The sequence below is a fragment of the Solanum verrucosum genome, unplaced genomic scaffold (assembly GCF_900185275.1).
Source record: "Solanum verrucosum unplaced genomic scaffold, falcon-dt-bn FXZP01000112.1, whole genome shotgun sequence".
Lineage (NCBI taxonomy): Eukaryota > Viridiplantae > Streptophyta > Magnoliopsida > Solanales > Solanaceae > Solanum > Solanum verrucosum.
This window is the reverse complement of record NW_026020441.1, coordinates 838,085-862,664: the sequence shown is the minus strand read 5'-3', so window position 1 is coordinate 862,664 and position 24,580 is coordinate 838,085. Positions and strand designations below refer to the sequence as shown.

The following is a 24,580-nucleotide window of genomic DNA, read 5'->3' as shown; positions in this document are numbered from 1 at the left end:
ACATATTATATTACAATAATTAACAATTATTTGACACTTAAATTCTATCAATGCCATATAAATTAGGATAAAAAAGGTAACATATAATATTTAAATATATTTAAAAATAATATAAGTAATACTATACATTACAATAATTAACGGCTTAAATATTTCAAAGTTATATAAAAAATTTAATTGACTCTCTAAATTCTATTGGTACCACATAAAATGGATTATCTGATAAACATATATCGTTTGAAATTGACGAAAAAGATACTATAAATTACAATAATTAAAAAATAAAATAGTCGACTCCAAAAAATCTATCAATTAACAACATATATTGTTTGAAATTGATAAAAAAGAAACTATAAATTACAATAATTAACAAAAAAAATTCGCTCGACTCCAACAAATCTATCAATTAATGCCACATAAATTGGGACATGGGAAATAACATATATTATTTAAAAATTAAGTTCAAAATGTACTATAAAATACAATAATTAACAACTTAATATATTAAAGAGACATATAAAAAAGGGTTAATATTTAAAATTCTGCATGTGCCACATAAATTAGAACAAAGAGAGTAATAACTATTATTTTCAAAATTATGTTAAAAAAAGTACTACAAATCACAATAGCTAACAATTTAAAATATTATTAAAATCATATAAAAATTTCAATAACTTCTCAAATTTCATAATATGACATAAATTAAAATAAATAAAAAATATATATTGGGCCCCGTGCTGGCACGGGGTCCTATATCTAGTGTATATATATATATATATATAATTATATATATATAATTATTTTAATATAAACTCACCTCTTGAGGTTGATTTTATTAATTAAACATATATAATTAAACTACACATCAACATATAATATATGTATATGTATACATACATATATATACATCTATGTATATGTATACATACATATATATACATCTATGTATATATATATATATATATATATATATATATATATATATATATATATATATATATATATTTATTTATTTTAATATAAACTCACCTCTTGAGGTTGATTTTATATATATATATATGTATCACATTAAATTTTAAGAACACAAAATGGTCCTCCGGAAAATGATTTAAATAAAATTAAATCAAAATAGAAAATAATACCGACATCAAGAGGTCGGTTTTTATTGTAATTCATTTTCTGGGAAAAATTCCGACTTCTTGAGGTCGGAATTTGGTTTACCCGCAAATCGCAAACCGACCTCCGGATGTCGCTTTTAAAAGTAATTAGATGAAATAAAAATACCGACCTCCGGATGTCGCTTTAATTAATAGTCGAAATAAAAATACCGACCTCATGAGGTCGGTATTTTAATTACATACTATTTAATTTTTACCGACATTCGGAAGTTGGTATTATGAAATATTTAATTGAGAAAAAATTCCGACCTCAAGAGGTCGGAATTTTTAATGAATTACAATAAAAACCGACCTCTTGATGTCGGTATTATTTTCTCAAATAAATATAAAAAATACCGACCTCATGAGGTCGGTATTTTATATTAATTTATTTTTACTATTTAATTTTCCCAACATACGGAAGTCGGTATTATAATTTTTTTTGTTTTTTATTTTACACAAAACCTATTGAGAAAAAATAAAATATTGTTATTTATTTATTTTTTTAATACCGACATCAAGAGGTCGCTTTTTATTGTAATTCATTTTTTCCCGAGAAAATTTCCGACCTCCAGAGGTCGGAATTTGGTTTTCCCGCTTTCCGCAAATCGACCTCCGGATGTCGCTTTTAAAAGTAATTAGATGAAATAAAAATACCGACCTCCGGATGTCACTTTAATTAATAGTAATTAGATGAAATAAAAATACCGACCTAATGAGGTCGGTATTTTAATTACATACTACCGACATTCGGAAGTCGGAATTATAAAATATTTAATTGAGAAAAAATTCCGACCTCCTGAGGTCGGAATTTTTAATGAATTACAATAAAAACCGACCTCTTGATGTCGGTATTATTTTCTCAATTAAATATAAAATATACCGACCTCATGAGGTCGGTATTTTTATTGTAATTCATTTTTTCCGGGAAAAATTCCGACCTCCGGAGGTCGGAATTTGGTTTTCCCTCTTTATTTTGAATAAAAACCGACTACTTGTAAATACCGACCTCCGGAGGTCGGAAATTACCGACCTCCATTTGAGGTCGGAAATTTTTAGGTCGGTATTCACTGTTTTTTTAGTAGTGATTTATCCCCGCTCAACGATGTAGTTAGATAGCTAACTGGGGTAGGCGACGAGAGGCGTATAACTCGGATCATATCATCAACCCTATAAACCAGTAACTTGACAACTGAAATTAATTCTAAGCGAAAAATATGATACATGAAATCCAATACATGCTGCAGCCTTGGGATTTTCCAACTATTGTAAGTAATTTTATTATTTTGTTCTTGCATTCTTTTCTTTTGGCTCTCTTAAATAAATAATTAGATCAGTATAATTTAGTAAAAATAGTTAATTGACGAGTCATTTGGGTTCGATAATCTGGTTCTTTTAAGAGCCACTATATTACTTGCGCGACCGCGTACACTTGCGTGTGCAATTGGGAGCAACAATGCATTAGCATGATTAAAGACACCATTGCCCCTCAAAATATTTTTTACATCATTTTCACCATAATTGTAAAGGTTATATTTGTAAATATTTTTTTTTATATAACACATGTTATTTTTAGGGAAAATGGATTGAAAAATACTCCAACTTTGGCCGAAATTGCTGTTACAATACCAAACTTTATGGAGGACCTTTTACCCCTGCACTATTTAATAGTATATTTTAAAGGTATATATGTGCCCACGTGGACACATTACTATTTATAATGATGCAATATTTATGATGTCCACGTGGACACATATATACCTTTAAAATACACTATTAAATCGTACAGCAGGGTAAAGGGTCCTTTCCAAAGTTCGGTATCGTTACAACAATTTCGGTCAAAGTTCAGATATATTTCAAGCATTTTTTCCTTATTTTTAATATATCAAACCAAACAAGACATACAAAATAATTTATGTATAACTAATGTCAAATATTACTAATACAAACATTATTAATGCAAACATTACTAATATACTCTATTTCACATTATTTGTATACACTCTATCAAACGATCTGATTTAGTTAAGACAATTTGTTTATAGGAAACAATATTAGCTTACTATATATTGCTTATTAGTCCTTTCTCTTGCTTGGAAATTGTTTATTTGAAGTGTTGAAAATTTTCCTTTAATACTATTCCCTATTAAGGAGAAGTCTTTCCAAGAATGTATCAAAGTGTTTCCATGAAGGCCCTCCAATATCAGTTGCTTCTGCTGCTTTCTTCTTCCACTCCAACGCCTTGTCTTTCAACTCCTTACCTTTTTTACCTTCTAACATATCCTTAATAATTGCTTCGATTTCTTGACACTTTACGTCTTTATTGACCTCAACACCTATTCCCCACTCCGCACAAGCATATCTACAATTTGTTTGTTGCTCAGCAAAGAATGGCCAGCAAATTAGAGGAACTCCTGAACTTATGCTTTCAATTGTAGAGTTCCATCCACAATGTGTTAGAAAAACGCCAATAGATGGGTGGGAAAGAACTTGATCTTGTGGGCACCAACTTGCTAATAATCCCCTGTTTTTAATCTCTTCAAGAAACTCATCAGGCAATACGGCTGAATCACCCATCACTATGTCAGGCCTAACTATCCACAAGAATGGGTGTTTGCTATTTGCAAGTCCCCACGCGAATTCTTTAAGGTGATGGTCTGACATTAATGTCACACATCCATAATTCACATAGATTACAGAACTTGGTTCCTGTTTGTTCAGCCACTCAAGACATAGAAATTCTTCTTTCCATAAACTTGGCCTAAATGAACTCAATTCGTTTTCTGGGATGGTTTTTTCCATCAATGAAAGTGGACCTGTAACATAAATATTTGGGAATCTAGCTTGAATCGCTTCCAGGACTTCACGTTCCAATTCAGTGAATGTGTTGATGATCATTGCAGAAGATTTCAAGCAATTTTGTGCTTCATCACTTAAATAGTTTAACAGTATATCATCTGGATCAGTAGTCCTGATAAAGCTTGGCAAGTCCTTCAACCTAATGTTTCTCATTCCTGGAATCCTATCGACAATTGTATCAAGTGTACCATCCTCCATGAAACTGTCATCTGTTTCAGAAATAGCTTTTCATACATATAGAGTTTCATATCGAAAATATTGAGTTCAAATGAACTTATTACTAATAACTTCTATCTACATCTGTTTCAATTTGTTTGCTGGTTTTTTGAAGAACAAATTTTAGGAATAGCAAACATACAAATCATATTAGCGCTAGCTCTATAGCTATAGTTTTGCTATTTGCGCTAGTTTGCTATGGAATATCTGATTTGTATAAATTGCAGGCAAACATCTCGTTTGTATAAAAGCGCAACGATTGTATATGAATATCGGTTAGATAATTGTCTATATGTAACTACTATGTATATTTATGTTTGTATATTTGCATAAAATTTGAATTTGTATACAATTGAATCGAATTAAAATATTTGTATATCAAATCTCTCTCTCTCGCTTTATACAACACAAATTATACATTGTAATTTGTGTTGTATAATTAAAAGTGTATAGGACGAAAAAATATGTATTTGTATATTCAGTTTTCTCTCGTTTTATACAAACACAAACACAATTTGTACATTTGTGTTTGTATAAAATGAGAGAGACGAGCGAGAGAGTGGCGAGTGAGATGTTCTGAATGACAAAGTGTTTGCTACGAATTAGAATTAAATGAAAATGTAGCTATAACATTTATTTTGAATTAATAGTTTGATATAATGCATAATTTTCCCTTTTTAGAATCGTCAAAATGGGCTTAGCCATAGGGATGGCCCAACCCAATATGTTATTAGGATAGGGTTGGGATGGGATTTTTCAAGTCCATTTAAAATTAGGGCTTATAAGCCTGACTCATATAAGCCTTTGGCCCTTGATGCTTGATCGGGGACGGGATGGGGTCGGCTCATGGATCAAGACTATTTATTTAAGGGTAACTTATAGAAATCTCACTAGTGTATGAGCTAATTACTTAGATGCACACTATATTGTAATATTACAAATCTTACCAGATTTTGGTGCATCCAAATACATGTATCTCGGGATACATGGACTCAAAATTAGGTGTAATTTGTCTAGATACGCTCTATCCAAGTGGATTCACATTTATCTAGGATACATAGATAAATCTCGCGCCCTCGCCTTCCACCCATCTTGCTCGCACTCTTTTATCTCGCTCGCGTATCTAGGATGCATCACACCAGATACATGTATCTCGCGTATGTAATATCCTAGATACATGATAATCACACTAGATTTTTTGCTAGTGTTATTGAAACAACACCATTGTTTGTCATATTTGATTTGAGAATCTTCTCATTTTCTTGATGTTATAGAATTTTAAATTTGAAAAGAGAAAAAAATAATGGCTAGCCCACCCTAGCCCACAACCCTTCTAAGAGTGGGTTGGGTTGAGCATTTTTAAGCCCTTCCAAATGAAGGGATGGCCCGCCCTAGCCCATCAAATTCCTTGACCTGCGCAATTCTAGCTCACCCTCGGATTAGGGGATACCTTAAGTCAGCAGCTCCCTTTGAAGATAGGGCACTTACATAAACTTCGAGGCTTGGGCTGGGCTGACCCTTTTTGACAACTTTACTGATTTTGAATCTATATAGAGTTTAACAAAGTATAAAAGGAAAAGGATATGATATACCCTCAACTTTGTCATTTAGAGTTGATATACCCTTGTTATAAAAGTTGCTCACATATACCCTTATCGTTACAAAATTGACTCACATATACCCTTACCGTTACAAAAATGGGCATACATACCCCTACCGTTATAAAATTGGCACAATTTATTTTTAATTATTTTAATTTTAAAAAAATCACGTGTTTTGATTATTATTTTTCACACATGAATTATTTTTCGACTTTTTTGATTATTATTATTTGTGTTTCTTATTTTTATTTCATTTTTTCTTTCATTCTTTAGTGAAAAAATAAGAGAAACAAAAAGAAAGAACTGTGACCGAAAAAAGAGAAAAATATATAAAACTTTTTTTTTTGGTTATATTGTAATTTAGTTTTTATATCTGTAAAATAAATTGAGGTATCTATAATAAATTTTACAAGAAAGTAAGTGAAAAAAATAAATTTGACCATCACAATAATAAATTCATATGACAAATAATAGGGATATATGTGAGTCATTTATGTAATAATAAGGGTATATCAATTATAAATGACAAAATTGAGGGGTATATCAGACCTTTTCTCAAATATAAAAGTCTTTGTCTTAAACATTTCATATTACAAGTAGAAAGTTAGAACTAAAGAGTTGTAAAATATTTCCCAAGTTTAAAATATTATTTTTTAAAAACTGACTAAAAAAATAAATTAAGAAAAACAAATTAAAACGAATGAAGTATGAGGTTGATAGCTATGAGGACGAACCTTTAAATGGGATAATCCCTCTTCTTATTAGTTCATCAAATTGAAGGTATCCCATATAACCACAAGCTGAAGCCGTCCAAAATTGCACATCAAGGATGCCAAATTCTTGTGCAGCCTTAATAGCAAAGGTCATCACACCATCTGATATAACACAAGAAATTGGTGGAACGACGGGTGATGAACCAAGCTTTGATAGTAAATCCCGAAAAGGAGTCAAGCAGTTCTTCCTTATCGAGTCACATAACGAAGTTGGATCTTGCGTTGCATCGCGATCTGAGGGTGGCAATCCTTCCAGAATAGTTTCAAACTGAAAATCCTGGAAGCCTTTCACAAAGTCAGGACCTTGGGATCGAATTAGGCGTCTATGGTTATATTCAGTGTTGACAAATGTTACATAGAAACCTCTTGAGTGCAAAATTTTGGCTAATTTGATGAAGGGTATTACATGACCTTGTGCAGGAAATGGTACACACACTGCATGAGGCTTCTTGTCCATGTTTAGTACAAGGATGTTGTTTCTTTTCACTGGTGGACTAATATTGTCGATTGAGTCCATTTTTATACTCCAACTAGGGTGTTTCGGATAAAAATTGAATCAAATCGATTAAATAAATTTATTTTATTTGGTTTGATTTAATTTGATTTTACATTTCTAAAAACTAATAATATTTGTTTGATTGGTTTTACATTTTGAAAAATCAATAATATTTTATTGGGATAATTTCATAAACCTCCTTCTAGATTCAGTTCTACCACACTGACCTCTCTCGTGGTTTACAATATTATACTTTCCTTCTTTATTTTTATTGTTTTGTAACTATTATTTAAACCTTATTTATCACTAAATATAAATAGAATATAATTTTACTTACAAATTTTCCCTTTTTAATCATAATCTTATTAGTTAATTATTTCAAAATATCTTACTTAAATATTCTTAATAGAGGCATTCGAATGCAACACATTCCTCGTCAACCTCTGCTCACCGGAGATACAACTCATTTATTTTATTTTATTTATATAAGTAAGGTTTAAAGAATAGTTACAAGAAAATCAAAATAACAGAGGTGAGCATAATATTATAAACCACAAGAAAGGTTAGTGTGATAGAGTTAAATTTGAAGGGGTGTCTATGAAATCATCCCTATTTTATTTGGTTTTGATTTTGTTTAAAAAGACTAAACAAATAATCTAATAGAATCGAACTGACAAATTATATACATATTTTTTTTTATAATTATATATACATAATATGTTATTTTCTTATGAACTAATAATTTAAATATCTTTATATTTTCATCAATTTATAAATTTATTTATGAAAGCAAAAAAAAACTCAAGAGAAGAGCATTTATTTTGCTGGTTTCGTGTATATGTGTACTTATGAGATTTCTTGGTGTGATTAGAAATAACACTGTCTCTACCTTGTTTAGGCCAATAGTGGTGAATTTAAGGACTCGTTTGGTAGGCAGTATTAAATAGAATAGTCTCTGGATTAAAATTTAATCCATCTAATACATTGTTTGGTTACATTATTTTATTTAATCCATGGATTGCTTATACATTATATATGGTCTTATTTTATCCCTAGTAAATGGAGGGATAACTAATTAAACCTTGGATAAGACCCCTAAATGACAAAATTATCCCTTTATTCATTTTTCTAAATTTCTTTTGTAATTTAATTTTCTTTTTATTTATATTGAAATAATTATAAATGTTCTTTTTAATTCTCCAAATTCGTTTAGTGTAATTTAATGATTTCATTAATATTTTTTTATTCAATGTAGTTCATTGATTAACCACTTGGACTATTTTTTTTAATAAGCTTTAGCTATTGAACAATATAAGTAGTTTTAAATCTATGTTAAGTTTAAGATATACTTGACCAACAAAAAAAGTGGTACATCATACCTCAAATTTTATTTATTTATATATATATATATATTTAACTTAACTAGTTAAATGAAATAGAAAATCCTAAAAAAAAAATATTGTCCCACAACAACTTTGATTAATTATTATCCTGGTAAGGGATTTTGGTATAAAATTGTATGAGTATATTTTTAGATCTTCATTTTTGATAAGTTTAAACTCTTTTGTCAACATCCGGTTGCCATATACAATAATTATACAGGTTAAAATTTGTAAAAATAAATAAATAAAGATTTAGCATTTTTTTGTTTACTATGAATTTTATTCAACTGTTGCGTAGTATTAAATTTTTGTTATTAATTATGCACAAAAAAGAAAAAAAATTGTTTCAATTTATATAACACTATTTTTCTTTGTTGTTATTTTTAAATTTTTTTTATTGTAGTGTTATGGTCCGGTTATCTACCTTGACTCAATTACATGAAATAAACAATCTCATAATAACACAAGGGTATAATAGGAAATAATTTTTTTGTAGAGTTTTAAATCAAACACAAGATTAAGTGGAAAATAATGAACCAAACACTTGACAAAAAATAATCCATGCACTACTAATCCCTGCATTACTAATCCCTGCGTTATCAATGTTTGTACCAAACGATCCCTAAGAGTATTATTCATAGTAAATTCAGTGATTAGAAATTTTGTAAGGCTAGTCGTTCTTACTATTTTTCTTTCTGAATGATTATTTATTGTCTTTTCTTAAAAAATTTGAATAAATCATTTCTTTTATTTTCGTGTATGATTGATAACCAGATCAAAATGAATCAAAACCGATAACAATCAAATTGCTAAATATATATTATATTTGATTTGACCTAATTTTAATAATTCAAGAATCAATTAAATTGATATTATTTTAAATTTGATCAATAACAGCCCAAATCAAATCGTGACCACCCCTAACTCTAACGTTGACACTATTTCATGTCAGAGTGCTCTTAGACTTGTACAAACTCTGTTCATCTTTTGTTTTGCTTCCTATGCTAACCATTTGTTTGACTATTTCAAAAAAAATTCGAAACTCCAGCTAGCTTTGAGACTTTTATTATCTTTGTTTATTTTTTATTTTGCCTCTTTTGACTACAATTTGTATGACTGTTCCAACAAATATCTTCAACAAATTTTCTTTGACTTTCAAGAAAAAAATTAACCAATCCAACATAAGAAAATTTAAAAAATATTTTTCTCCGTAACAAACACACCCTATATATCTTTCATTATCAATTCTCAACTACTTCAGCCAATCTTTGTTGACAATTTTAGTTTCCCACCTTGATCGTATACTTACATAGAAAGTAGTAAAATTGTTAATTACCTTGCCAACTATGGAAAAAGATCCAAGGTGATACATCATATTTGATGAAGCTTAGCTTGTTCTCTTCCAGAAATAATAAATTCAATAAGGGTGAAAATCATTTTCACCTCTCAATTTGCTTTTAAAATCAAACTATCTCCTCAACTTTGAATAATAATTAAACTTGACGGTGACAGTCCTTTCAGAGTTTGATTATTATTCAAAGTTAAAGGAGGAGTTTGATTTTAAAAGCAAAGTAATAGTGTTGACTACTTGTATTGTATAGCATCCTTTTGTATAGTTCAAAATATTTTATAAAAGTGATAATAATTAGTAATGTACACTCTTCATTTTTGTATGGAGGTTATGGTCTATGTCCCCTCCTGTACTTTCATAGTCCTTCTTATAAAGAGCCTAGCAAGAATCGATTCAGATTCAATTGTTCGAGGAAGAGGTATATTGGCATCTTCACTAGTTGCCTTTCAACAGTTCCTTCTCTGCTCGCACTTTCCCATCTTTTTCATTAATATGCTTTCTATGTACATTTTTATTTGTTCAGTATATTAAAAATAATTATTCAAATTTCTTTGTCTAATTTAAAAGTTAGAATATCAAAAGACAATCTATTATTTTATGTCAATTTTATCCTTGTTTTTAAATATTATTCATTCAGCTTCAACATTTAAATGACTTATAATTAATAAAAGTAATATACTATAATCTTTTTTTAATTTATTAATTTGTCAAAAATATGTTAAATTAATAATGAACAAGTAAAATGGACAGAGGGAATACATTTTGGGGTCTTGTCTAATCCATCATCCACCTTGACAAAAAAAGAGATATGAATGAGCACGAAAGGATAATAACGAGAGGCAGACATGAGGGTGCACGTGCACCGGTTAATTTTTTTTAAAATAATTTATATATATATATTTATTTATTTTAAGAAATTGACAGAAATTAGAATATAATTAATAGTGTACTCATGGAAAGCATAAAAATGTTATTGTGATATTGATAAAGCTAGAGGATCCTCTCATGAGACCTAAATTCAAATTTTGAATTTTCCTCTAATGATAACGATATATCTTAAAATCAATGGCATAAGTCTTTTATACACTATAATGTTTTGACTAATACTTTGATTTTTTTGCGGTGTCATACGCAACTTGTTTTGCGTTTTTCTATTGGAAAGACAAAATAATAATTTTCTTGCCACTAGCATCAGTATATAAGAAAAAGATATATGACGAAAATAGAAAGTATATATTACAAAGTAATATGTCAATCGTCTTAACTAGGGGTGTTCATGGTTCGGTTTGGATTGGTTATTAGTTAAAATCAAAATCAAATCAATTTAATCGTTTTTTAAATTTCTAAAATCAAACCAAACCAAATAAAAAAATAACCGTCGATTTGGTTATTATCGATTTGGTTCGGTTTTTTCGGTGTTTTTGGGTTTGAAAGTAATACGTTTGTTGAGGACATATGCATCTCGATAGACACAAACACTTAGTACATGAATAATTCACAGAAAAGCTATTACACGAACAAAGTGATTCATCCAATGTACCAAGTTTCTGAAACTAAAAAAAACTCATTGTTACTAGCACAAAGTTGATTCAATATTCTGGAGATCTCAACATCTTATCAATAAAATTACACCTTAAAATATTGAGAAATTACTTCTCAAAATAAACAACCAATAATTTATAGTCAAAACTAATCACCATCTTCTTTAGCTTGAGCTTTAAATTATTCAATGTTGCGTTAGAAAATTTTATAAAGAACAGAGAAAGTGTGATCTTTAAAGTAATGAATATTGAGGGATTTAGACTTAAGGTTTTAATAGTTGGGCTAAAATTTAAGTGTTGAGCTTCAGAAAATAGTAAAATTAAAGACTTAAGTTAATTAAAATTTATCAAAATACTTATATTTTATTTATAAATAATTATAAAATTTATATGTATAACTTCTCAGTTAGGTTTGGTTATTATTGCGGTTAATTTTTAGTAAAACCAAAACCAAACCAAATAGTATCGATTTTTTTCAAAATTTAAAACCAAACCTAACCAAATATCAATTTTTTTAATCGGTTTGATTCGAATTGCGATTCGATTTGATTTTATAACCATGAACAACCCTAGTCTTAACATCCAAATGGAGTAATTTTTCAACTTAGGTTAATCAATCCTACAAGGAAAAAAGTGTTGTCTTATTTGTTGTTAATTGTGGTGGAGAATAATATAGAAAGTTCAGGATTACAGCAATATAGAAGCATACATGATTGTTTCTAGTGGAGGACATTTTTGAAAAAAATATATTTTTTGTGTTTTAGTTTATTTATTTTATTATTTTTAATTTGTTATATGTTAAAAAATTACATTAAAAAAATATTATAAATTCTGATTATAACAATATAAAATATTTATAAGACATATAAAAGTTGATTCTCGAAATTCTATAAATGCCACATAAATAGGAACAGAGGAAGTAACATATATTATTTGAAATGATGTAAAAAGTAATATAAATCATAATAATTAATAACTAAAAAAATTAAAAGACATATAATTTTTTTAAATGATTCTCGAAATTCTATAATGCCACATAAATTGGGACAATGAAAATAACATATATTATTTAAAAATTACGTAACAGGTACTATAAACTACAATAATTCACAACTTCTAAATTTAAAAGGCATATACAAATTTGGTTGACTATTGAAATTCCATAATTATTACATAGTTGGGACAACTGAAGTAACATATACTATTAAAAAATATGTAAAACGTACTATAAATCACAATAATTAACAACTTTAAATATCTAAAAATTATATTAAAAAGTATGGTGACTCTACGAATTTAAATTATGTCACATAGACGACTGTACTAACACAAAGTCTTGTATCTACTATGTAATATAGGACTCGTACTAACACAAAGTCTTGTATCTGCTATGTATAGAGGGGCACGGCCCGTGCTTAAGCACGGGACCAACTTTATAATTGTTGAAATGGTAAAGAGTAAATTTAGGATTAGCAAATATAAAAATTATATTAGTATGTTATAGCTATAGTTTGTATAATTGCGCTCCATAACACATTTTATGTTTTCTATATCTATTAATATGTATATTTCAGTATACATATACAAAAAAATCAATTGTATAATCTGTTTCGGTATATATATACAAAAGAAGATCAATTGTATAATATGTGTTTGTATAAAGCGAGGAAGAGAGAAAGATAAAAGAAAACTGGGCAGGGGAAGATCTGTATTTGTATAATTATAAGTGTATAGGACGAGTATATATGTATTTGTATTTGTATATACAATTTTCTCTCGCTTTATATAAACACAAACACAATTTATACATTTATGTTTGTATAAAGTGAGAGAGGCGAGTGTGAGTGGAGAGCGAGATTCTCTGGGGGAGAGAGGCGAATGAAAAGATATGTATATATACAATTTTCTCTCACTTTATACAAACACAAGCACATTTTATACATTTGTGTTTGTATAAAAGTGAGACAGGCGAGGGAGCCAGCGAGAAACGAGAGTGGCGAGCAAGAATTTCAGGGAGAGAGGCGAATGACAATAGTTTGCTACGGGTTACAATTAAATTAAACTGTGATTATAACATTTAATTTGAATTAATAATTTGCTATCTTATACAATTTTCCAATGGTAAATGCTTGAATAAGTGCTTAAGTTTACGCAAGAGAATATATAGATTTCTACATAAGTTAAAACAAATAAACACCATCAATGCCTAAAAAATGGCTTATCTAATCCTCATATCTTAAACGTAGGTAAAAAAAACATTGAATTATTTTTTATAAAACTGTTGAAAATAACTATTCAACATATAAGCCAATTAGATGGACATTAGCACAAACCCAACATCTTATATTTTTAGTGCTTGATATATTTGTTTAGTTATCTTTTGAAGTAAAAAATAAATAGAGTTTTTGACTGAATAAGTATCTATAGAAGAACATAATACTAAAATGTTATAAGTTTATATTTGTGTCTATTGATTCGAGTAGATGTTACGCATGTGAATGTGTGGCAGATGCCAGAATAGAGAATATAGAGTAACATTAAATGTATAAATTATGAATAATAACCATGTACTTTCAAATTGATATAATTGACTGACGATAAAATAACATACATAATAAATATTTGCAGATATTTTTCTGCGGTAAAAATTAAATAATACACAATGAAAATGTCACGACCTAGACTGTCGTGATTGGCACCCACACAAATCCTCCGGTGGGAGAACCATTACTACAACCCAAACTAACAAATTTTATGAAAACCAAGACATTTAAAGATACGGAAGCAGGTTTAAATGCAGAAATTATATAGAGTTTACATAAACTCCAAGGTTTAAACAAATAACTAACCAAACTAATGCGGAAATTCAACCCCTAGAACATGAAAGTCAATGTACCAAAACTCTAACAAGATTCATAAGTCTAAACGAGAAAATCATCTAAAGAACTAGTCTAAGTCCGAGTATGATGGACTAGACAAAAAGAGAACTCAAGGCAACCCGGAAGAACTGACTCACCCTTGAATTCGGATCAGCGATCACTGATTTTCTAAACAAGATCTGTCAATAGCCGCTGGAAGATGCCCTGTACTCAACAAAAATAAGAGCAAGTGCAATATCAGTACAGAACCACCGTGTACTGGTAGGATCACGCGGCTATCCCACTAAGTGTAACATACATTAGTCAATACAACAATGTAATCACATGCACATATCAAACATATACAATATCATCAACATATACGAACAATGAACAACTTCACGATTCTCACATAACACAGTTATATCAATTTAGAGCAACATACCATCTTCCAATATCAACCATCATTAGATATGAACAAACTCATCACAAGTAGATACACAACACAATTCAATGGTCCTCTCACGGAACCCAATTCAATGGCCCTCTCATGGAACCCACACCCAAACAATTAGCATACCGAAACGTGGTATCCGATCCTATAATTATACCGGAACGTGGCAACCGATCCTAGTTAGTTATGTCGGAACGTGGCAACTGATCCCATATTTATGACAGAATGTGGCAACCGATCACATAATTATGCCGAAACGTGGCAATCTGATCCAAGTTAGTTATGCCGGAACGTGGCAATTTGATCCCATTCACACACCACAATCACAAACACAAGTACATAATCAAGATCATACATTTAAGTTACGATTTCATGGCAATGATATTCATCTATCTCATTTACAACAAGTGTGATCAACATTGCAACATTCACATACATACATGTATCATAATGAAGCAAGAATAAACATACATCACACAATCATATAATCACAACCATCACCTACCTCGAAACAAGCTTGAAACCCTAAGAAAATTGATCCTTCTCTTTCCGAATTCGTTCAGCTTGTTCTTGGTCTACAAAGAATCATAATAACACGGGAATCAATAAACAATCACTAATTACCCGAATTATTAACAATTCTATGAACCATAGATCATACCCATGATCCCAATTATCCAAATTAGGATTGTTTCCACCATAGAATCAATAACAAAACCTTTCCCCATCAATATTCACCCATTCTATTACATTCTACGGAACGAAAAACAAATTTGGGAAGTGAAACACTTACCTTTAGCCTCAAAAATGGTGAAAAATGGTCAAGAAGTAGCCTAGGGTCACCTCCTTAGCTCTAAAAGTTGGAAAGTACATACTAAGGTCGTTTATGGGTTTATTAACGACTTTAATTCGTGTCGGGCCCGACACAACGACCACCAGCCCGCCACAACGGCGACGCCAGAGCCGCAAACATTCCCGTCAAAGCGGCCAAAACGAAACAGAGAGCTATTTCAAGAACTTCAAAATTCCCATTTCACAACACACCTCTAACCCACAACGCTCAGTAAATACCTTTTACACTAAGATCAATTCTCGGAGTTCTACTCGCCCGAATTCAATTCCGTAAAGTCGTACAGATTCCTTAACGAGTTATCTAACTACTCATGTAATCAAAATCATAAACGATTCACCCGATTGTTAACAGATTTCCCTACACCTCAAAGACTTCGATTTCGTCCAAATATGGACAAGGTTGAGAAAATTCAATTACTACGAAAAAGTTTTCTGACCCCAATTCTTTCTCCGTTGGCTTTTCCATAACGACGGAAATTAGATCATTACAATAGATACCAATTTATCCATCACTCGTCCCCGAGTGATCAACTAGGAAAGACTGATTAAAGTAAGGGTAGAGTAGTATTTGAATCATCGAACTACTGGGGATACTTGTATCGCATGTCCTTCTTATCGAATCTCATTACCCCCTAAGGGTTTCACATCTCCAACCTCAAACCAACCAATTGAATACCTACACATCCTCTCTTACAATGCCTCAATGAAGTCATCTCAACACTTGAGGGATAAATATTTTGTTGTAGGTAAACTTAACTAATCAACAAAACGATTCCCAACAACCATCAAAGTTGATCGTACACACGTCTGCCACATGTTTTCAAGGATCTTGACACAAATATCAGGACGAATCCTTTCTCACATAACCATGATAAAATTCTAAATCAATACTCGCTATAATTAGAGGTGGACCTGAACCAACCAACACACACTCATAAAACCCAAACAATTATAGTTCTTAACAATATCTCCATCACACAACATAATTTCCCATGAGCTTAAGTTATAACAAATTTGATCTTTAGAAATTATATACTCATCAAGGGATATGTCCAAGCATACAACCCCTCCAACAACACTATCGAAATGCTAGATTTAGTAATTGTAGATTACCTCTTAAGAACAGTAGAATTGGATCCAATGATCCCCACATTCAACCACACATAAATGGTACATGACCTCGACGACTAGAGGAATATTAAGATTGTCGGATAACCACAAATACGCATGGTAGCTCTTCTATAAATTCTCATAAGCAAGGTGGTACATGTAGACCCACTAAAATACTTTAACAACTCCAAGACAACACTAATTATGTCATTCGAAATAACCAAATCTTCCTAATCTTCCCACTCAACCAAGAGAACATCGATGGATTTGGTACCCCTAATCCACCACTAGGGATCCACCCACAAAAGTGAAAACACACGAGAGCATAGCTAGTGAATCATACTCACAATACTAACAACCATCATTAACACTCCGACCATTAATCTCACTCTAAACCAACACTTTTACATGAAAACCTTTCTTAGGTTTTTAACAATCAATAGTAATAAACTTTACGACTCAACCTAAGTGTAAATCCTTTCAAATGCTCAATACCGGATATAATTGATCATTTCTCACCTTGCCAATTCATACCTTGACAAAATACATCACCACAAATGTAAACTCACAATGAAAAATCTGAATTGTAATTTTCACCATATAACACAATCTCTTTCTCTATCAACATTAGCTTGTACCTTGAAGATTTTTATGAATTCATAGATCTCCATTTATCATTGATCGCATCTCCATCGATCTTACCATATATTTCACTAAAATTTCAATCATACTCATTACTAGACTCAAAAACAAAACCAAGCACTTGTCATTACACTCAAGCTAATGTCCACACACTCTTTTCTCAAGTCTTTTCCAATAGTTTTTAACCAATCTGACGGACTTGTAACACTATTACCATAGCCACAACAAAACGAATGAAATCACGCATCTCTGAACCCAATTATCTACCCCTATGAAAATATTTCTTTAGCCTTTGTGTCACGACCCAAGCCTAGGGCCTAGACGTGACCGGCGAATGGGGAACCCGAAGAAACCGCAAATAACCCTCATAGCGTATCATTACACATCCTTGGTCGCGGAAGCAATTAAAATGACCATAAGCGATAAGCATAATCAAGGGGAAATCGGGACTAAGGGAGCAAGAGAAAAAAAGGGAATGATACATAAATACCATAGATGAGTCAAGCTCAAGCATAATACACAACTTGTCCAACACCACCTCTAAACATGGGTACTTAGCGGGGGCCAAGACAAACTACCGGGCTCACCCTCATAGTCAATACATAACAAAAAAGGAAAAGTCTTATACATAACAAGAGATCATAAGCAACGTCCCCGGAATGGAGGACTCACCAATAACCTCGATAGAAAATCGTATTAGCCATGCGGATGAGGATGGTCAAGCGGTGCTCCGGTCCCTACATGGTGACATCATGTAGGCATAGAGTATGCATTAGTACGTTTGAATGTACTAAGTATATGGGATGCAATGCAATGCAATAATATATGGACATCATAGGCAAAATGCATAATCATACCCGATAGATAGCATATTAATGAGATGATATGTATAATGATGCTTACATAAAAATCATATTTAGTGGGGCGTAGTACATGTGTGGCGAGTGACCATCAATATGGTATTTCCAAGGCCTACCACCCCCTTGGAGAGGCGAAAAAGGTACAAACCCCTCAATGTGGTTACCTGGGCCTACCACCCCCGAGCTAGGGACCAAGGTACAAACCCCTCGATATGGTTATACAGGCCTACTACCCCCCGTACTAGGCAACCAAGGTACCAACCCCTCGATACGGTTACCCGGGCCTACAACCCCCCGAGCTAGGCTTGGTCGACTCACAACACTTATATAGAGAAAATCATATACATGTGTCCATTTCATCATCATTTCAGTAATTATATAACCATCCGACTCATAGGACGTACATTGGACCTTCCATTTCCTAAGAATTCTATAAATGGGCATTTTATCAAACACATGGTGGACTACTGTTCATATAAATAAAATCATGTATTTCAAGAGTACTAAGTCCAACCAATTCCAAAATCCATATAAATCAGCCCACCAACAACATACATATATATAAATCAACCTTCATAATTTGATCATGGAAGCATGAAAACCATAAACATCACATAATAATTCCATTTCATGATAATATGCAAAATAGACCATAATAGGGTGTGTAGTAGTAATTCCATACTTCAAGAGTTCATAAATAACCATAAAGACCCATAAACTTGAAGTAGTAATAGAGGATAAATGGTTGGACTTGTGGAAAGGAAGGTTTCCACAATCAAACCCACATACCTCAACTTTGGAGAATCCTTGATGAAGATTGGAATGGAGAATTGAAGCTTGAGATTGAGTCTTGAATCCGGAATTAGAGCTTGAGATCTTTGAATTTGGTTGAGGATCTTGGTGGAATTTTGGAGAGGGCTTAGAAAGTGTTTTTGAAGTTAAAAATGACTAAGTATGGGACATATCTCCTTTTTAAAAAAAACGCCCCCAACACTTAGCCTAAAAAATGAGGCTTAAAAAAAATAATAGCTCACTGGAAATTGCAAATCTGCACAGACAGGTTTTACGAAAATGGTCATAACTCCTTCATCCTAACTCGGAATGAGGTGAAACCAAGTGCGTTGGAAAGCTAACTCAAAGAGCTTTAATTTAATAGGTTGTGGCCCTTCCAGTTCCTTGTGTGCTAAGAGATATACCCCTTTAAAGTTGACCCTCCAAATCGCATTTTTTGCGATTTTCGAATTTTGATACGGTTGCTCTAAAATTCGGGTTAGACCCATTTCCCATTTAATTTGACCCCATGAATAAAAATTTGAAGTCGAATTTTCGAAATCATGCACAGATTTTGAGATATATGGAAATTACAATTATAGGTGTTTCCGAAGCACATTTTTGGGCATTTTTGGGGTCGTTTCACTTTGCAATCAAATAAATTATTCTTGCTCTTGCATCTCTCTAAAGGTTGTACTACATCCCACTATTTTTCTTCATTATGACTCTAGCTCTTTGATTTCTATTCAAATGGTGTCCCACCATCTCTTAAAACTTTCCATACAACCACATAACTCACAAAATATTAGAAAACCACAACCTTAGATACTCACAAGTCGTAATTACTATACAAAATTCGCTTAAACAACAATCTCATTATATAGTTTCATTCCATCACAATTCATCGCAAACTCTTATTACCATTACGCTCAGTTAGCCCTAACTATCACTATGAAGTCAACATTTTCATCAACATGACACCTAAAACTCAGGTATACTCATCAAATTTAAAGGACTAACCTAATCTTGGTACACACTTTCTTACTAAAATCTTCAATTTCCTTCACCCAAGAATACTCAATGGAACTTTCTTTATCCGTAAGCTTGTCATTCTGGTATTAATCCACTCCCTTAAGGGTTAAGATAAAATCATTAGTCATCATACTACCCTTCTTCTTCTTAACAAACAAGACAGGAGCACCCCACGGGGAAGCACTAGGACGGATGAATCATTTATCAAAAAGCCCTTGGATTTGAGCTTTAAGCTCTCTCAATTCTGACACCACCGTAATAGACTCAATAGAGGGGGATTCAACCTTAACATCCCGAACATGAGCCAGTAAGCCAACAATCATTCCCCACCAGTTTCCTATCCCGAATGAAGGATATGATCTTAGCTAGCTTAGGCTTATACACCCCTTCCCACTCTAATCTTTCCCTACCGGGGATCTCTAGAGTTATCGACTTAGTATTATAATTAAGCTCGGTATAATAGGGGAAAGCCAAGTCATGCCTAAGATTATATCAAGTCAGTCATATCTAGCATAACCAAATCAACCCAAATCTGAAAATCCATAACCACAACAGGACAATACGATACACATAGGTGACTATGACTGACTCTTCAACTAGGGTAGAAACATGGATGAGGGCATCAAGTTTATCAACAAACCACATCAAATCCCAAGGCAATTGAACTAACACGTACGAATAAGTATAACCCAGATCACGCAAAATATTAGTCATCCGATCACAGACAAGAGCAGCACTAGTGACCACTTCATCCCGCTCTGGCGGGAAAATTTCCGCACTGGCGGCCTAGCCTTGGCGGGAAGAATCCCGCCCCAGTGGTCATAACAGAAACAGAATCCATGCCAACAATTTTTCTAGGTTCTTTTCTTTCCCAATTTCCCCTAAAGGTTCCCAGCTTTACTTAGCAATTTAGAACAATCCTCATAACTAGGATAATCATTGTCTACCCCCAGTGAATCCCACAATACACGAACCAATTCATTCTTGTTAATTCAGCACCATAACCCACACATCCCCAAGATACACCCAGACATTCACACGATCCTTAGTCAAGATCTTCCTTTCACAACGAATTTCACGATACTCAAGTATTTACAACTTGCATAACCTGAACGACCAGTCAACATATTGTACATATCAAAGTTCAGACACACATTTATTGTGCAGATAATCACCTCATCATGTTCAAGCAATTACAACTTCACATTTGTAGTTAATTAAAACAACCAGAAGCACACATTCAAAGTTTCCAAGATACAATTTATAGATAAGTCCAAATTATTAATTAATTATTTCGCTCCATGGATGACCATTCCTGATCATCCGTGCATTCACACCACCCCTAAGGCCAGATACAAATTGGAGCCTTCTCAGTTTCCAATTTTCTTTGCTTGTGGCCCCTCAGTCATGACCACGACGTCTAGTTCACTTCGTTGAGATACCAATTGGAATCGGGAGATACCAATTGAACTCAACTCATACCACAAGCGACAATAGAAGCTAGCGATCCCCTTAAAACAACTAATTTCAATCATAGAACTTGGTCGAACTCAATTCTTAACCGCCTCAATCCTTAATTGATGGTAACCAAACCTTAAATCAATCTTAGAGAAAACCGATGCACCTTGCAACTAATCAAAAAGATCATTTATCTGACGCAGTGGATACTTGTTCCAAATGGCGATCCTACTCAACTGTCAGTAGTCTATACACATCCTCTCTTGCTAGTGATGGTGTTACCGCTGTTATTGCTCTAGCTTGGACCATAGAGTGAATGAGGAAAGACACCAATTTGTATCACCCAAATACCAATTGTATTCAAGTCATAGCACGAAGGAGTAGAAAGAAGTGAGTTTTTCCTAAAGTCCTATAGCCTCTCGAAGAAAAGTACGGACGTCTTCGTCCCGTTCCGCAAGACTCTACTAGACTCATTTTGGAAAAATGAGATCAACGAACCTAGGGCTCTGATACCAACTTTGTCACGAGCCAGACCGTCATGATTGACACCTACACAAACCCTCTGGTGGGAGAACCATTTCTACAACCCAAACTAACAAATTTTATGAAAACCAAGGCATTTAAAGATACGAAAACAGGTTTAAATGCATAAATTATATAGGGTTTCCATAAACTCCAAGATTTAAACAAATAACTAACCAAACTAATGCGGAAATTCAATTCCTAGAACCTAAAAGTCAATGTACCAAAACTCTAACAAGATTCATAAGTCTAAACGAGAAAATCATCTAAAGAACCAGTCTAAGTTTGAATATGATGGACTAGACAAAAAGAGAACTCAAGGCAGCCCGGAAGAACTGGCTCACTCTTGAATTTGAATCGGCGATCACTGATCTTCTGAACAAGGTTTGTTAATAGCCGTCGGAAGATGCCCTGTACTCAATAAAAATAAGAGCAAGTGCAGTATCAGTACACAACCACCGTGCACTGGTGTATCACGCGGCTATCCCACTAAGTGTAACATACATTAGTCAATACAACAATATAATCACATGCACATGTCAAACATATACAATATCATCAACATATACAAACAATGAACAACTTCACAATTCTCATATAACACAATTATATCAATTTAGAGCAACATACCATCTTCCAATATCAATCATTATTAGATATGAACAAACTCATCACAAGTAGATACACAACACAATTCAATGATCCTCTCACGGAACCCAATTCAATGGCCCTCTCATGGAACCCACACCCAAACAATTAGCATACCGGAACGTGGTATCTGAACTCAGAATTATGCCGAAACGTGACAACCGATCCTAGTTAGTTATGCCGAAACGTGGCAGCCGATCCTATATTTATGTAAAAACGTAGCAACTAATCCCATAATTATGCCGAAACGTGACAATCCGATCCAAGTTAGTTATGCCGGAACGTGGCAATTTGATCCCATTCACACACCACAATCACAAACACAAGTACATAATCAAGATCATACATTTAAGCTACGATTTCATGGCAATGATATTCATCTATCTCATTTACAACAAGTGTGATCAACATTGCAACATTCGCATACATACATGTATCATAATGAAGCAAGAACAAACATACATCACACAATCATAGAATCACAACCATCACCTACCTCGAAACAAGCTTGAAACCCTAAGAAACTTGATCCTTTTCTTTCCGGATTCGTTCCGCTTGTTCTTGGTCTACAAATAATCTTAATAACACGGGAATCAATAAACAATCACTAATTACCCGAATTATTAACAATTCTATGAACCCTAGATCATACCCATGATCTCAATTATCCAAATTAAGATTGTTTCCACCATAGAATCTTTATCATAACCTTTGCCCATCAATATTCACCCATTTTATTACGTTCTACGGATCGAAAAACGGATTTGGAGAGTGAAAAACTTACGTTTAGCCTCAAGAATAGTGAAAAAGGGTCAAGAAGTCGCCTGGGGTAGTCTCCTTAGCTCTAAAAGTCGAAAAGTGCATACATTCCTGTCAAAGCGGCCAAAACGAAATAGAGAGCTATTTCAAGAACTCCAAAATTCCCATTTCACACCACACCTCTAAAGCACGACGCTCAGTAAATATCCTTTACGCTAAAATCGATTCCGGGAGTTCTATTCGCCCGAATTCAATTCCGTAAAGTCGTACCGATTCCTTAACGAGTTACCTAACTACTCACGTAATCAAAATCATAAACTATTCACCCAATTGCTACCAGATTTCCCTACACCTCAAAGACTCCGATTTCGTTTACATTTGGACAAAGTTGGGAAAATTCAATTACTACGAAAAAGTTTTCTGACCCCAATTCTTTCTCCATTGGCTCTTTCATAACGACGAAAATCAGATCGTTACAGAAAAAAAATTAATGTGAACAAATCTCCCTGTTAAACTGATTGTATATTTTTCTGCTCTATCTGCTTGTATATGACTTATGAATAACATTAAGCTTTCTTCAAAAACGTCTCCATTTGATAGTGCTATAAAAAGGTAAAGTAGTTTATCATTTGCTAGGCACTTGAGACATATGGCCAACATGAAAGAGGTGTAATGCAAACTTTTAACCAAAGCCGATTATGTTTCTTGGAATAGGAAAGGTAAACATTTATTATATAAGAAAATGACAAAGGAGGGCCTTTAACTCTTATATACTATAATAACATGACAGAAAAATTAGCTTTCCCTTGTAGGAGAACATTATACAAACGCTTCAGTTTCCAGCTTTCTACCTCTCATTGTTATTGAACTAATAAGACATTAGCAAGTCAGAGAGTATCCATTTAGTGATTCATTGACCATCATATTCTAGAGCTCAAGGTTTTCAATTAAACACTGTCCAAGGGAATCCTTTTTAAGTAGCACCAACCAAGGGAACGCGAGGTCGTCGTCATATGAGTTTATTATATGTGCATAAAATTACTGATCATAATCTTCAGGTTTCAAAAGTCCTGTGAAAATCGATAATTATCCAATAGTAATTTAAATTGAAATGCAATTATGAACTCTGTTTCTTATTATGATTTATGTATATAAAAATAGCAATTACATAAGACTCAATCTTTATGAATAAAGATGATGCACTCTTCACTAAATTGAATGCGACAAAAAATATGAGC

At 32.5% G+C, this 24,580-nt stretch overlaps 2 protein-coding genes across 3 annotated transcripts in view; one reads left to right on the top strand and one right to left on the bottom strand.

Annotated features, from left to right (window-relative positions):
* LOC125808456 (ras-related protein RABH1e) overlaps positions 1-24,580 on the top strand; it is a 942,753-nt gene that overhangs the window by 172,892 nt on the left and 745,281 nt on the right. The gene's annotated exons all lie outside the window — the stretch shown is intronic.
* LOC125808412 (linamarin synthase 1-like) lies at positions 3,234-7,138 on the bottom strand. Its single transcript, XM_049488118.1, has 2 exons — positions 6,568-7,138; positions 3,234-4,225 (listed from the first exon to the last, which is right to left on the bottom strand). Exons 1-2 carry the CDS (start codon positions 7,121-7,123, stop codon positions 3,294-3,296), a joined length of 1,488 nt encoding a protein of 495 aa, XP_049344075.1. The 5' UTR covers positions 7,124-7,138; the 3' UTR covers positions 3,234-3,293.

What these genes read in the sequence shown, in the direction of transcription:
- LOC125808412 (XM_049488118.1), bottom strand. Translation starts at nt 7,123, where the DNA reads ATGGACTCAATCGACAATATTAGTCCACCAGTGAAAAGAAACAACATC. An exon ending in AGGGATTATCCCATTTAAAG is followed by an intron (nt 4,226 to 6,567) that starts GTTCGTCCTCAT and finishes TTTCTGAAACAG; the next exon opens with ATGACAGTTTCATGGAGGAT.